Source organism: Capra hircus, chromosome 3 (genome assembly GCF_001704415.2).
Source record: "Capra hircus breed San Clemente chromosome 3, ASM170441v1, whole genome shotgun sequence".
NCBI classification, from domain to species: Eukaryota; Metazoa; Chordata; class Mammalia; order Artiodactyla; family Bovidae; genus Capra; species Capra hircus.
The window spans coordinates 42481704-42499339 of record NC_030810.1 but is presented as its reverse complement, the minus strand read 5'-3'; the positions used below and the strand labels follow the sequence as shown (position 1 = coordinate 42499339).

The following is a 17636-nucleotide window of genomic DNA, read 5'->3' as shown; positions in this document are numbered from 1 at the left end:
AATTATCAGGGTAATGTTTATATTTTAAAAAAAATTCTCAAGTGACTCCCTTGCACCAACAGCCTCAGTAATCACAAACCCTGTTTACAAAAGCTCAGCTTCTAACTCAGGAGACAAATAATTCTGATATACTGTGATCAATTCAGTAGTGAGACATAAGTAGAATGTGATGGGAACGCTTAGAAAAGATTGCTATGAGGTGGAAAGTAAAAAGCAGGAGAACATTCATAAAGAACATTATTGACTTTTGAATTGGACTTTTAAAGATAATTAGTAATTTGTCAGGAGAACAAATTGGAGAGACTCATTCCAGGTAGAAGAGAAAAACATGAGGTAATATGAGTGAAGATCAAAGAGGAAATAGTGGTTGACTAAAGCACTGGAAGAAGTGGCTAGTTCCTTGAGGAACATTTGTGTTGGAGTGTGGTATGGATATCTTTTCCTCTGAGATGACAATGAAGGATTAGTTAAAATATTTATAGAAAAAGTGCTTAATGAACTTTTCTTTCTGGTGTTAGACTATGTAACAGAATGCTTTTGACAACTAACAGAATACCCAACTACCATTAGCTTAAATGAAGACAGTTTTTCCATATTAAAGGAAGTTAAAGGTAGATATATATGGAGTTGCTATTACTTCCAGACCTTCAACAGTACGTGAACTGAGAACTTTCAGATGTTTAAGCTGGATTTAGAAAAGGCAGAGGAGCCAAAGATCAAATTGCCAATATACATTGGATTATCAAACGAGCAAGAGAGTTCCAGGAAAACATCTACTTCTGCTTTATTGACTACGCCAAAGACTTTAACTATGTGGATCACAACAAACTGTGGAAAATTCTTCAAGAGATGGGAATACCAGACCACCTGACTTGCCTCTTGAGAAATCTGTACGCAGGTCAAGAAGCAACAGTTAGAACCCGACATGGAACAATGGATTGTTTTAAATTGGGAAAGGAGTACATCAAGGCTGTATATTATCACTCTGCATATTTAACTTATATACAGAGTACATCATGTGAAATGCTGGGTGGGATGAAGCACAAGGTGGAATCAAGATGACCAGGAGAAATATCAATAACCTCAGATATGCATATGACACCACCCTTATGGCAGAAAGGGAAGAGGAACTGAAGAGCTTCTTGATAAAAACGAAAGAGGAAATTGAGAAAGCTGGCTTAAAACTCAACATTCAAAAACTGAAGATCATGGCATCTGGTCCCATCACTTCATGAAAACAGATGGAGAAACAATAGAAACAGTGACAGGCTTTGTTTTGGGGGGCTCAAAAATCACTGCAGATGGTTAACTGCAGCCATGAAATTAAAAGACATTTGCTCCTTGGAAGAAAAACTATGAGCAACCTAGACAACATATTAAAAAGCAGAGACGTTACTTTGTGAACAAAGGTCTGTCTAGTCAAAGCTATGGTTTTTCCAGTAGTCATGTATGGATGTGAGAATTGGACCATAAAGAAAGCTGAGCACCAAAGAATTGATGCTTTTGAACTGTGGTGTTGGAGAAGACTCTTGAGAGTCCCTTGGACTGACTACAAGGAGATCAAACCAGTAAATCCTAAAGGAAATCAGTCCTGAATATTCATTGGAAGGACTGATGCTGAAACTGAAGCTCTGATACTTTGGCCGCCTATGAGAAGAACTGATTCATTGGAAAAGACCCTGATGCTGGGAAAGATTGAAGGCAGGAGGAGAAGGGGATGACAGAGGATGAGATGATTGGATGGCATCACTGACTCGATGGACATGAGTTTGAGCAAGCTTTGGGAGTTGGTGATGGCCAGGGAAGCCTGGTGTGCTGCAGTCCATGGGGTCTCAAAGAGTCGGACATGACTGAGCAACTGAACTGAACTGAACTGAAAGGTAGATAGCTTTTGGCTTTGCGTTTGTGGCACAGTCATATCAGAATCAGAACTGGCATCTCTGCTGTTCTTTTTTCAGCCTTTTTCTCATTTCTTGCCACAGGACCTCATAATACCTGTCCCAACTCTGGGCACCAGTTCCATCTCCCTCATTTATCAGGAGAGTAAACATTTCCCAGAAACTTTTCTTTTTCCTGTGTATTTCTGCTTTTATCTCACTGGCCAGAACTGTGTCACACTGCCACCACCAGCTTCAAGAGAGGCTGGAAAAGCCAAATACTAGATTTTTCAGGCAGTATTAATGGAAAGAGGCCTCGGAAGAGAGAAAGGCTTAGCAGTGAAAATTAAGACAAAATTAGGAATATCTGTTGTAGGAAGAAGCCCATCCTCTCAGGATGGAAGAAAGAGAATTAAATTATTGCCATAACCTCCCCCAGCAGTCTCCGCATATATTCTTGCCACCTTCCAATTTTTTCCAAACTACATGCAGAGTTGAAACCACACTCCTTGGCTGCGACTCAAACTCAGCCACACCTCATATTGGGGCTTGAACCTACAATTCCCTAACTTGAGAGGGAACTCAAATCCACTGTCTTTTAATTGAAACTGCTCACCTTGTGCCAGGACTTTAATGAAGCTTAGATTCTTTTGTCTCCTTGCAGAAAGAATTCAATGTGAGGCAAAGATAGACAAGAGTGAATTTATATAAGCACAGGATTCCTGTGAGAGCTACAAGCAGGCCAACAAGGGAGCACAGCCCTGAGAACAGAAAGGGCTTTTGCTTTTTTAGAGTTAAAGAATAAGTGGGCAGGGAAGAAGATCATCTTCTTCCTCATTTTTGGGTAGACAGCATGGCTTGCATCATTAGTTCTTCCTTTGACATATGTTCTATTGGGGACTGTCATGACACTATTTAAATCAGATCTATATTATTAGAAGGATGGTGACATATGGTGGCCTAGTCAGTAAAGAATCCACCTGCAATGCAGGAGACCTGGGCTCAATTCCTGGGTTAGGAAGTTCCCCTAGAGAAGGAAATGGCAACCCACTGTAGTATTCTTCCCTGGGAAATCCCATGGACAGAGGAGCCTGGTGGGCTTCAGTCCATGGAGTCACAAGAGTTAGACACAACTTAGTGACTACACCACCACCACATAGTAATTCATCTCGGGTTTTGGTATAACGTCCCCTTTCACCTACTTTCTTTCCCTTTTCACGTGTGTTTCTGTCTTGACTACATGCAGAAATGCTACTTTTCAAGAATCATTAACTTCCTGACTTCATGTATTAATAACAAGATTGAGACCCTGTATATATTGTCCTGTGTTTTAACAATCAGAGTTTGTGGCTTGAATGTGCCTGGTGCTTAGATGCACCTGGTCTTTCTTCAAGGTAGCATGGATTTTTGCTAGATTAGTAGATTCTTTTCTTGAGTGGTCAGTAGTTTACAACAGTCTCCCCAAACTCCCTTAAAATTCCCTTTCTGTCTTTAATTCCTTAGAGGGATTTCTAAACTAACTATTTAATTATCCTACTCTATCCCTATTACAATATTTTTAGCAATCTTAACTGCATTCTCACTGCTTAAAACCCTTCAATGAATTTTCATTGCTCTTAAGAAAAAGACAATAATCGTTATGTTACAATTTGCCTTGAAGCCTACCTCTAAGGACTTCCCAGATGGTGCTAGTAGTAAAGAACCCAGCTGCTGATGTAAGAGACTTAAGAGATACAGGTTCAATCTCTGGATTGGGAAAATCCCCTGGAGGAGGGCATGTCAATCCACTCCAGTGTTCTTGCCTGGAGAATCCCATGCACAGCTACTACCTCTACTTGTTTCTAACAAAAACAATCAAAAGTATAAAAACTTCACCTCCAGAAGTGTTGAAGAATAGTATTGATGCTTATATCATCTTGGTTTGCTGGCTAATTCTAACTACAAAGTCAAGCCTCTGTAAGTGAGTACACCCAAACAATTCTACTTCTGGTTTTTCTAGTAGTCATACATGGGTGTGAGAGTTGAACTATAAAGAAAGCTGAGTGCCAAAGAATTGATACTTTTGAACTACAGTGTTGGAAAAGATTCTTGAGAGTCCCTTGGACTGCAAGGAGATCCAACCAGTCCATCCTAAAGGAGATCAGTCCTGGGTATTCATTGGAAGGACTGATGTTGAAGCTGAAACTCCAATACTTTGGCCACCTGATGAGATGAGCTGACTTATTTGCAAAGACCCTGATGCTGGGAAAGATTGAAAGCAGGAGGAGAAGGGGACGGCAGAGGATGAGACGGTTGGATGGTATCACTGACTCAATGGACATGGGTGTGGGTGAACTCCAGGAGTTGGTGATTGACAGGGAGGCCTGGCGTGCTGCTGTTCATGGGGTCCCAAAGAGTCGGACATGACTGAGTGACTGAACTGAACTGAACTGATAACCTGGCAACTCAATTAGAGTCACATTTCTAGATCTTGAATGCTCAGTAACATAATCTATATACCTTTAAAAATTTCCTACACTCATGTCTTACTCTGCTGCTGCTAAGTCGCTTCAGTCATATCCAACTCTGTGCGACCCCATAGACAGCAGCCCACCAGGCTCCCCCATCCCTGGGATTCTCCAGGCAAGAACACTGGAGTGGATTGGCCATTTCCTTCTCCAATGCATGAAAGTGAAAAGTGAAAGTGAAGTTGCTCAGTTGTGCCCGACTCTTATCGACCCCATGGACTGCAGCCCACCAAGCTCCTCTGTTCATGGGATTTTCCAGGCAAGAGTACTGGAGTGGGGTGCCATTGCCTTCTCCATGTCTTACTCTAGGCCAACATATAGGACTATCTGGCAGAGGGGGTTAGGCATAAGCAGTGGTGTGCTGATAAGTATAAAACTAACCTACTCTGAAGTAGAGAAAGTCCTAATTTGTAGTATTTGCCAATTTCTGTGGTATAAATATCTTCACCCCCAACAAATTCAAGCTACCAACATGAAATTTCTGAGTGGGAAGCTTGCAAGACATGCTTAGTGAAACATTGTTATTCAATATTTTTACCATACAGATGCAATAAATATAAATAACTGCAAGAGTCTAGAGAATAATACAATCTAATAATGTAGAAAGTGGTAAGTTTTGAGTGGTTATTATCTTTGTTTTTGATATGTATTTAGTTGTAAGTTTATATAATTTAGTTTTGAATAATAACTGTTTAATGATTAGCTTACAAAATTCCTGATAATTTAATAATTGCCCCTTACAAGCTGGTTCAGTCCTGCTCTAACACATTTTTGGGTATATTTAAAAATTACCCACATGCTTCTAATATATAACACTTTTATAAATTAGTATTAAAAATACTGATAACCTAGATCACATGTCCAGAATTCTGATTTAATTATCATAGAATGAATCCTGAACATCAAAGAAATAGTCCATGTGAAAAGAAATGTGCAGTGGATTTTTTAGGATGGTGAAACTATTCTGTGTGATTCCATAGTAGTGGACACATAACATTATACTTTTATCAAAATCCATAGACTCTTACAGTACAGAGAGTCAACCTTAACATACTACATTGAAAAAAAACAAACTCAAGAGATCGGAGCACCAAGAATGAAATACAAACTGTGACATAAGAATCTAACTGCTTTACAAATACATGACAACTTCACTGAGAGACTGGGTGTCAGGGGAGGTATAGCCCTAAGTAACATCGAAATTGATGGAGATCAGAAGATTAAAAACATGGAAGTACACATAGCCTCCATACTCTTATTTGATAGATTCATTTTCCATTGGAGTGTGAGTTAACAATCTGAAGCATTGTACGTATATACTAGTATTAAACATGTAAATAAGTGGAAGGCAGATAGTACGAACTAGATTTTTCCACTGTCATTGGAGTTGGAGATTGCAGGCAAACAAGGGGAGAAGTTTAGAATTATCCATATGATACTGAGTGAGAATCAGAAAGAGTAAACTAATGTTTAGCTTAATGTATATACAGATTATATGTGTGTGGTTGAGCAGGGGGTTTACTATAGACACAAATATTTCTTAAGCCCTGTCTGCTAAGAAAGCCTAGAAGAAATGACACCCCTATAGCAACAAGCATACCCAGTGCCCAGATCTTGGTTTCTGATACTGTTCTCCAATAAAAGGAACCAGGAGTCTTTAGAGAAATGACTGCTTCTAGACTGGAACAGAGAATATATAAGGTAAATCAGAGAGTAAACAAGTGTTAGAAACTCCAATACTTTGGCCACCTGATGCGAAGAGCTGACTAATTTGAAAAGACCCTGATGCTGGGAAAGATTGAGGGCAGGAGGAAAAGGGGACAACGGAGGATGAGATGGTTGAATGGCATCACCGACTCAATGGACATGGGTTTGGGTGAACTCCGGGAGTTGGTGATGGACACGGAGGCCTGGCATGCTGCGGTTCAGGAGGTCGCAAAGAGTCAGACACGACTGAGCGACTGAACTGAACTGAACTGAAACAAGTGTTAAAGAGAAAAAACTACATTAAACAAACAAAAAATCTGAGGTATGTGAAAAGGACATAGCAGCCAACATCTTGTGATGGTAATAGGAGGAATAATTTCAAGAACAAAATATGTTATGTAATAGTGGATTAACAACCCAAAGTATAAAGTAAATATCCATGAGTCCATAGTGATTCAAGTGAATGACTGATTAAATTAATAATTGAGAACAAATGTATACAAAAGAATTCCAAATGATTTATATAGACGTTTATCCTTCAAGAAGGCGGAGCTTAACTGTCTTATTTAAATGTGGGCTTTGCATATCAACTTCCTTCTAAGAAGTACAGGATGTAGAAGGGGAGGGAAAGAGCAACTTTAATGCAGAGAAAGCTGCCAAAGTCTACCTCAGGTCAAGGTGAACATCATCAGTAGTAAGTCATGTTGATAGCATGTACCCTTGATATGATATGATGAGAATGACACTTTACCTCTGTAGTCTTCCTCCTAGAAATCCATAACCTGTCTGATATCAGACAAACCCAACTGATGGACATTCTACAGAATACATGACCAGTATTCCTCAAAATTCAAGGTCATCAAAACAAGGGAAGTTTGAGAAATCGTCAGAGTGTCGGGAAACTTAAGGAGACACAATCGATAGACATAATATATCCTACATGTAGATACATGTACATAATATATCCTACAATATATCCTGAAAAAGGAAAACGACATTGGTTAAAAATTAAGGAAATTGGGATAGAGTATTCACTTTTGTTAATAATGAAGCATCAGTTTTGGTTTATTAGTTGTGATAAAGGTACCAAAGTAATGTTAACAATAGGAAACACTGGGTACAGGGTATACAGTAACTCTTTGTAATATTCTTGTGGATCTCTATATATGTAAAACTATTCTAAAATTAATATTTATTAAATGTTAAAAAAATGTCTAAGGGTGAGTCACAGCAGTCTTTAATCAGTTCTCCAGATGATTCTGTTGCATGCTAAAGTTTGAGAACCATTCTTTTTACTGTATAACCAAAAGGAGGCTTATGGTTACAAAAGCTTATGGTTTTAATGGCAAGGTAGGAGCCAAAACATCATCTTACCTATAGATTGTGGATGGTCTCACAGAACAATTGAATAATAATAGCTATCTTTTACGTGAACTCATAAGTGTCGTGATACGTATGTAGTTTGTGAGGAAGGGTTAGAATAAGATGCTTATGTGACTGAATTGCACTGCAATTTTATCACACCAATTCTAGCTTATGCAGAGGCCAAGGAAGGCTTCACAGATGATTAGCTACTGGGGTCTTTGAAGGTAGCCAAGTAATGACATCCCTTTCCCCTATGCAGTTCTGAATTAATTGAAAAATGTAATAAATGTAGATATGGTATATTAGAGCCAGAATATCACATTATGAATAAAGGCCTGCTATTAAACTCTCAAATTTGACAGACTTACCCACCCATTCAATAAAACATCAGACCATCTCAGGCCTACCGCAACCCTCTGAATGGGAATCATGAGTAAAGGTGTGGAGAAGAGCCAAGATTGTCATTCTAGAGCTTCTTCCTTCTGTAAAAATCGTCAGGAGTGGAACCATGCTCCCTCCATCACCAGCAGTAAATAAGAACAGACAAGGCAGATTGATATATTGTGATGTGTTTCTAGGTGGAGAGTGATATGTAGTTAAATCTGGTTTAAAGTCCATTTACGGTTAGGGTATCTGGTCGATGAATAAACAAATTCTAGAGGTATATGGTGGAGTTTGAAGCAGTTTCTCAATATATAACATGTTCAACCAACATTCATACAAAGGTTGCTAGAGAGAGCCAGACAAAAATTCTTTCTGCCATCCTAGGGTTTTGTCTATGAATAGTAGATCCTCTGCCACTAAGTAAAAGAAAACTACTACTTTCCTCAATCATGGTAGGTAACTAAGGTGTTACTCATTGGTTCTATCAACTGTAAGATCATTCATTTTTATAATTAGCATATCTGTGTCATAATGGTACTTTGAGATTGTTGTTCAGTTGCTAAGTCATGTCCAACTCTCTGTGACCCCATGGACTGTTTGTAACACACCAGGTTCCTTTGTCCTCCATTATCTCCCAGAGTTTGCTCAAATTCATGTCCATTAAGTTGTTGATGTTATCTAACTAACTTATCTTCTGTCACTCCCTTCTTTTGCCTTCAGTCTTTCCCAGCATCAGGGTCTTTTCCAATGAGTAGCCTCTTCACAACAGATGGCCATAGTATTGAAACTTCAGCTTTACCTTCTGTCCTTCCAGTGAATATTCAGGGTTAATTTCCTTTGGGATAGACTGGTTTAAATATCTTTTCAGTCCAAGGTACTCTAGAGTCTTCTCCAGCACCACAATTCGAAAGCATCAATTCTTCGATGCTCAGCCTTCTTTATAGTCCAACTCTCACATCCATACATGACTACTGGAAAAACCATAACTTTGACTATATGAACCTCTGTTGGCAAAGTGATGGCTCTGCTTTTTAATATGCTGTCTATTTTGGTCATAGCTACTTTGAGGTATATGTAACTAAATCATAGATGAAGACCTGACGGTCTTAAAGAAAGGAAGTTTAGAGAAGAGCTCAAAACTGCCTGCGTGACTTTAAACTTCTCACTTAGCCTGTCTGTTTCTCATTTTCTTCATTGATCAAACTAACAGTTTGGACTAGATATATCTCCAGTTGTGTCCATTTACTTTTTACTTTTTCACTTATTTACTTTTCACTATTTACTTTTTCACTTATCCTATATCTGCTATGTAGGTAGATTTACTTACATAAATCATTTCTCCCTCATTTTAAATTTATTGCATAAATAATAAAAATTAAAAAACATTTTAAAAAAGAATTATCCAATACTATAAAGGATTGGTAATTTAAAATTTTGTTTCCTCAGCTTCTCCATGGGCACTAGTATTTTAATTGTTACAATCATACCATGGATTTTGTCATGGACTATTTAGTCACTTAACATTTTATCACAAACATTTTCATAATTTTAATATCATTTAAGTACTACTTAATATTCATAGATGAGTATACTCTAATTTATTTATCAATTCCAAATGTTGGTGATTGATTTGTGGAATTAGTAGCTTGTATTTTTTTTAGACTATGAAAAAGGTGTTTTTCTCATACTCTGGACCTTAAGGAGACTAAGCCTTAATCTCTGGAAAGTTTATACCCTTTGCCTAGTCAAGCTTTACCCATGTCAGAATCTCATGGATCCCTGCTTCTCACCCTGATTTTTAACAGAAAACGTTGAATTCTGACCTATATACCCTTGTCATGGCTCCTTTATTACCCACACAACCAAGTTCAAACTCCCAGCCCTGAAACTCTGTCCTCAGTGAAATTTTTTAAGAACCTTGGACTTCTGACTAGACTACAGACTTGAGATTAACTCTTATCAGTGTATTTTTTGCATGGATATTAAGTCTGTTTTTCTCCTGTATTTAACCACAACTTTCATTGGAGAATCTTTTGAGCTCTTGGTGAAGATGATTAGATGATTAGAGGTGGGCTATCATCTAAATCAAAAGTCAACAGATAAGAAGGACAAGAAGATATAGACAAAATATTAGATATAGACAAGAAATTAGCTTCAGGACTTGGAGAAGGGTTGCATATTATTTGGAAATATACTTGTCCATATTCCTTTTGCATTGTATCAACAGTCATTCACCTCAATCTCCCTGTTAATATTATGGGATAGATGTAATGGGATGCCCTTGTAGTCATGACTATACACTTGATATTGGAGTAAGTTTGATATATCAGCAGCAGAGACAGTTTATGAGCCAAAGGATCCAGTTTGGCTTCAGAAAGTTTAAATAGACTACATCTCACAACATGACATATTCTTTTAGCATATAAAGCCACCTGCAATGTATGACTCATCATGACATTTTGATAAAGATTAAAATTAGCAGTTAGTAAATTATTTTCATTAAGTTATGTATTTTAGATTTACGAGTTATGAGGACAACACCTGGAAAAATTATAACAAAAGAAGACCTGGAGAAGACTATAGAGATAATTCTCACAGAGACAGAAACAATGAACTTTTTAAATCTACCAACAGTTATGTTTTCTGTAGAATCTGAAGAAGCTGAGAAAGTAAGGTATGTGTGTTTTAATTGTTTACATTGCTTTTGTAATTTAAATGCTAAATCAGAGGGCACTATTCTTGTTTCTGTCTTTGAGGATTTCTGGATAACCATGTACCCCATGAAATCACATGTAAAGTATATATGTTGTATGTTCTTCCTAGAGGAGTAACTCATAGCTTTAGCATGTTCTTTAAAAAATAGGTGAGCTACTAAGTTAAATAACGAAATAAAGGAAGCTTCTAAGTCTCAGTATAGGTTTTAATGATTTTTTTCTTTTATATATATATGAATTATTTTCAATTCAAAAAGAAATGACTGCCAGTTTTATATTCAAAACAACTTAAACTTAAGAAGGGAAAATGTGTTATGGGGATATGATGGAATTTACTATTGAGAGCAGATTTTCCATTTCTATTTATTAATGAATATAAATGGATTTCTGCCTCATGTATTTTGAAGTTTGCTGTTATGCACATATACATAAAGGATTGTTACATCTTTTTGTAGACTTGACCCCTTTATCATTATATAATACCCCCCTTTATCTCAAATAATTTTTCTTGCTCTGAAGTGTGCTCTGTCTAAATTAATATAGCTATATAAATAGATTATTTAGTATTTTATAGTTATTCAGATTATTTGCCTTCAAGTATGATTTGAATATGATTCATAGTACTAAAAATTCATCATTAGCATAATTTTTTCATTAGCATAATTTTTATGGTATTATTTTTACCCAAATATAAAATATTGTAAGATTGTTTGGACTATAAAATATAATACAATCAGATCTTGAATAACATACTTTTTTAAAGCACATCAGACATAAAGGAAAAGTCGTAGGACCAGAAAAAAGAAAGGAAAAGAATAACAATGGGATAGATAAATGATCTAAAATCAGAGAGGGAGAGATGCTAGAGGCAAATGATAATATTAGCACATGGATCTAGAGCCCACCGGTAAGTCTTGAATCCCCCCCATATTGAGAGAATCAAAAAAGAGGCTCTTATATTAAACCAAGACCCTTAAAAGGATCTCAGTTATCTCAAGTGGGCCAGGTCAGTAGGGTCTCCTAGCTACTATCGTAGGGAAGTACAACTCTTCTCTGGAGGAAGGCATATCCCAGTTAGACTCTTAAGGTTTCCTTGTGTGTTTAGTAAAAATTACCAATAAAGAAACAAGACATTATGGGTGAGAAGTTAAAAAAAATAGGAAATCCTGGATCTAGATCCTGAGGACTATAGATAATGATGTTACCAAATATAAAGTATAAAATATATGTGAAATATTTAAATAAAAGAGTTAAGGGGCTTATCTGGTGTTACAGTAGTTGAGAGTAGTCCACCTTATGATGTAGGGGGCACTGGTTCTGTCCGACACACCTCAGAGCAAGTAGGCCCCTGTGCTGCAACTACTGAGCCTGAGCACCACAACTGCTGGACCTTGCTCACCTTAGAGCCTGTGCTCCACAACAAGAGAAGCCACTGCAATGAGAAACCTGCACACTGCAGCTAGAGAGTAGCTCCCGCTTGCTGCAGCTAGAGAAAGCCCACACACAACAATGAAGATCTAGCACAGTCAAAAATAATGAAAAAAATTATAATAAAAATAAGATAGAGTTAAAACATCATTAACCCTAAGAAACTATTAAAATGATGACTGGTAATTGCAAAAACATTTTAAAAGAATTTTTTTTCAGATTTTATTTTATTTTATTTTACTTTACAATATTGTATTGGTTTTGCCATACATGGTGGCTCAGAGGTTAAAGCATCTACCTGCAATGTGGGAGACCCGGGTTCGATCCCTGGGTCGGGAAGATCCCCTGGAGAAGGAAATGGCAACCCACTCCAGTATTCTTGCCTGGAGAATCCCATGGAGGGAGGAGCCTGGTAGGCTACAGTCCATGGGGTCGCAAAGAGTCAGACACAACTGAGCGACTTCACTTCACTTCACTTCAACGTGAATCAGTTTAGTTTGTATAGTTGTTAAAATTAAAAAGTAAGCAAAGCTTTAATCTTTTGTTTTTAAAAAGTAAGCATTTAAATTTAAATGAGACATAATTGAATAGATATTTAATAAATCAAAATTTAGATCTAAGTTATACAAAATCTTGGAGAGAAAAATGATACCTAAAGCATCAGAGAGAAATTAAACAGTTATTGATAATAGGCTAAAGGTCTAACGTACACCTAATCATTTCCAAAAGGGCAGAATGCAAAGAATGGAAGAGAGGTGCTATTCAAAGACAGCAAAGATTTCCCCAAACTGTTGAAAAACACCATTCCACAGAAATAGGAATAAATTTTAAAAAAGAAATACACACACGCACATGGATACATTGTACTCCAAAATACCAAATATTAAAAGAAAAAATTTTTTTTGTCTACTCTGGGTCTTTGCTGCAGCACATGGGCTCTCTGTTGCGGCACTGGGCTGCCTTGTGGCACAGGGCCTCTAGAGCACGTGGACTCAGTAGCTGCACCATGCAGCCTTCACCAGTTGCAGCACACAGGTGCTGCAGCAATGCTGCACTGACGTCATTGCCCTGCAGCATGTGGGATCTTATTTCCCTGACCAGAGACTGAACGATGTCTGCTGCATTGGAAGGTGCATTCTTAGCCACTGAACCACTAAGATAATCCCCCAAAGATTTTAAAAGCAGAAGAAAACACTAAAGAACATATCATCTACAGAGAAACAAACCAATAGCATTATTAGAGATAGAGTCACTTCATAATGATAAAGAAGGTATAATAATTCTAAACATGAAACTTCTAATAAAATAACCTCTTAATATATGAGGCAAAAATTGGAAAGTTGACAAGTATTAAAATAAGAGATATAAACATGCTTCTCTTAATTATTGATAAGTCAATCAGATAAATTAGTATAGTTATAGAAAATTTGAACCAAAACCATAGTTTAATGGTAATATATAGAACTCTGAATTCAACAATTAGAGGACACACACTCTTTTCAAGCACACATGGAATGTTATACAACTCACCTATGTACAAGGCCATGAAGCAAGGTTTCAAAAATTTCAAAGAAGTGATACTTGACAAATTCTCTGACCACAGTGGAATGAAGTTAAAAATTAATAGCATAAATCTCAACTAAAACATGGAGACATATTCACATACCCTTTTGAAAGTTAAAAAGTGCATTTTGTAAATTCCTCATGAACCAAAGGAGAAATCATAATGGAAATCAAAGAAATACTCAGAACTAAATAATTATGAAAATAATACATAGTACAGGGCTTCCCAGGCCATGCTAGTGGTAAAGAATCCACCTGCCAAAGCAAGCGATGCAAGAGACCCGGATTTGATCCCTGGATCAGGAAGAACCCCAGAGAAAGAAATGGCAGTCCACTCCAGTATTCTTGCCTGCAGAATCCCATGGACAGAGGAGCCTGGTAGGCAACAGTCCATGGGATTGCAAAGAGTTTGGCACAACTGAGCACACACACACACATGCAATACATATTATGGAATGACACAAAAGTAGTACTTTGAGAGAAATTTGTGGTTTTTTTGAGTGTCTGTATCAAAGTTCATAAAACCTATGTAGAAATGGTGCAAGGCCTATTGCACTATTGTTGGGTACTCAAAGTTGTAGGGATGTTGGAGAGTATAGTGTAAAAGAGTCCTTTGGAGGCAGTTTAATGCAGTCTTTTCCAAGATTTTTGATTGTTCACTTTTTGATTCACTTTTTGATTGTTCACTTTTTAGTGCAATCTACATTAAATAATGTAATTTTTAGACAAAGTATAATATAAAAAGATATGTGTGGCAAAAACTAATTTTTATTAGTAAGTTGAGTATATATTATTTTTTTTATAGCCAGAGAAACAAGAACTATGAGACTCTTTGTCGAAATAGATTGGGCAATGATTTATACGTAGAAAGGATGATGCAGACAATTAATGGAGCACCAAAGAATAAAGACGTTCAATGTGATAAAATCTTGAAAGAAGACAAAGGTAATTTTTGTTATATTCTGCTTGGTAAATTACCATATTTTAATATACATCCATTGGGTCTGTTGATTAACAACTATTATAATAAAGTGTATAAGGCAAAATGAAATGATTTGGCCAAATCACAACAATAGCTGGGTCCTGTGATCTACAACTTTCAAAATTTGACAGTTTAGTTAATAAGTAATAAATACAGATTCAGAAGACTGGAATAGCATAATTATCAATCTTGATTTTTATACAAACTATATCATGGAATTTTGTACTCTTCACATATTAAGGACAGATTTGTGGCATCTTTATTTTCTCTTGTCCCACTCCCCTCCCGGATACAGTGGTGGTCTTAAAGACAGAAGCGTGCCTTCCTAGTGTGAGACCCTGGCGCTTGGTTCTAGAAGGAACAGAGCAGACCTTATTCTCAAAGAATTTGGCATGTATGTTTTGATGTGTCTAGGAGCTTCCTGGAATATTGACTCAAGGCATTTGTCTTTCCTTGCCTAATTCAGAAAGAATATATTATGCTCATCACTATTAGAAAGTAACTCAAAGACATAGAAAGAAATAAAGAACACTGATAAGGTAGCTACATAGGTAAATACAAAAGCCAGTATTGTAATTTTGATTTGTAACTCCTGTATTTTTGCAATGTGATTTAAAATAAATGCATTAAATAATAATTCTAAATCTATGCTACTAGGCATACAAAGTTTAAAGATATAATTTATGACATCAACTTAAAGTGGATGGGATTTAGCTGTATAGAAGTGGTTTATATCATGGAAGTAAGGTAGTATTATTTTAAAGTAGATTGTTAAAATTTTAAGAAATTAATTTTAATCCCCAAGGCAATCACCAAGAAATAACTTAAAAATTACAGAAAAGAAAACTAGAAATAAGAATGATACACTATAAAAAATATCAAACATAAAAGAAGACAATTATGGAGGATTTAAAGAATAAAGAAAGTGTATGACATAAAGAAGACAAATTAAAAGCATCAGAGGTCCTTCCTAAACAATAATTACTTTAAATAAGTGAATTAAAGACTCCAATTAAAGAGTAAAAGTTGGCAGGGTGGATTTAAAAAAGACAGGAAACATCAAAAAAACTGTGAGAAAAAACCATGATCCATCTATGTGTTTTCTAACAAGAGACTGTTTTTTCCAGTTTTATTGAGAAATAATCGATATGCATCAATGTATAAGTACAACATGATGGTTTGATTTACATGTATTGTGAAATGATTACCACAACAGGTTTATTTAATGTATAAACATTTTAAATAAAATGTTTATTTTAACATTTAACATGTTTATTAACATGGATGTTAAATAAACATATAGTTACAATAAAAAGAAAAGTTGCGTGATATAAAATTAACACACAAAATTCATGTGTATTTCTACATACTACCTACTACTACATAGTAGCATACTACTCCAAAAAGGAAATTAAGAAAGTAATTGTGTTTCTAATAACATCAAAATAATAAAATATGACAATAAATATAATTAAGGAGATGAAAAACTTGTACACTGATAACTATAAAATATTGCTGAAAATTTTAAATGATACCTAAGTAAATGGGAATACATTCTGTATTTATGAATTGACTTAAGGTTATTAAGATGTGAATACCACCCAGAATAATACCAAAGACTTTGAAATTTTTTTTTTTTATTTTCACTTCTTGATCATGCTGTAAGCCAGGTGGGATCTTAGTTCCCTGACCAGGGATGAACCTGCACCCCCCTATAGTGGAAGCACAGAGTCTTAACCACAGGACTGCCAGGGAAGTACCCCCAAAGACTTTCTTGTGACAACAGAAAAAAAAAATCCTAAAATTTATCAAGGGAATATCAAGGGATCCCCAAGTAGCAAAAATAATCTTGAAAAAGAACAGAGTTAGAGACCTCATACTTCCTGGTTTAAAAACTTGCTATAAAGTTATGATCAAAATAGGTTGTGCCAGCAAATAGATAGATATATAAACCAGAAGAATAGAATAGGGGTCCCAGAAATAAACCCTCAGATATATAGTTAAGTGATTTTTAATGAAGGTGCCAAGACCATCAGCTGGTGCTGGGGCAACTAGATAGCCACATGTGAAAGAATAAAGTTGGGTTCAGACCTCATATCATATGCAAAAATTACCTCAAAAATGTTCAGTTAAGTTTAGTCACTTAGTTGTGTCCCACTTTTTGTGACCCCGTGGACTGCAGCACACCAGGTGTCCCTGTCCATCACTAGATCCTGGAGCTTACTCAAACTCATGTCCATCAAGTTGGTGAGGCCATCCAACTATCTCATCCTCTGTTGTCCCCTTCTCCTCCTGACTTCAGTCTTTCCCATCATCACGGTCTTTTTAAATGAGTCAGTTCTTCCCATCAGCTGGCCAAAGTATTGGAGTTTCAGCTTCAACATCAGTCCTTCTAATGAACACCCAGGACTGATCTCCTTTAGGATGGACTGGTTGGATCTCCTTGCTGTCCAAGGGATTCTCAAGAGTCTTCTCCAACACCACAGTTCAAAAGCATCAATTCTTCAGCGATCAGCTTTGTTTATAGTCCAACTCTCACATCCATACATGACCGCTGGAAAAACCATAGCCTTGACTAGACAGACCTTTGTTGGCAAAGTAATGTCTCTGCTTTTTAATATGCTGTCTAGGTTGGTCATAACTTCCCTTCCAAGGAGCAAGTGTCTTTTAATTTCATGGTGCAGTCACCATCTGCAGTCATTTTGGGGCCCCACAAAAATAAAGTCTGTCACTGTTTCCATTGTTTCCCCATCTATTTCCCATGAAGTGATGGGACCAGATGCCATGATCTTAGTTTTCTCAATGTTGAGTTTTAAGCCAACTTTTTCATTCTCCTCTTTCACTGTCATCAAGAGGTTCTTTAGTTCTTCTTCACTTTCTGCCATAAGAGTGGTGTCATCTGCATATCTGAGGTTATTGATATTTCTCCCAGCAATCTTGATTGTAGATTGTGCTTCATCCAGTGCAACATTTCTTATGATGTACTCTGTATACGTTAAATAAGCAGGGTGATAATATACAGTCTTGACGTACTCCATTCCCAATTTGGAACCAGTCTGTTGTTCCATGTCCAATTCTAACTGTTGCTTCTTGATTTGCATACAGATTT

The 17636-nt window shown here is 36.6% G+C and overlaps 1 protein-coding gene across 1 annotated transcript in view; it reads left to right on the top strand.

Moving 5' to 3' along the window:
• Positions 1-17636, top strand: part of WDR78 (WD repeat domain 78) — a 93988-nt gene that overhangs the window by 13583 nt on the left and 62769 nt on the right. Inside the window, exons 4-5 of the mRNA XM_013962736.2 lie at positions 10358-10514; positions 14351-14490. Of these exons, the coding sequence (XP_013818190.1) occupies positions 10358-10514; positions 14351-14490 (297 nt within the window). The remainder of the gene's footprint in view (positions 1-10357; positions 10515-14350; positions 14491-17636) is intronic.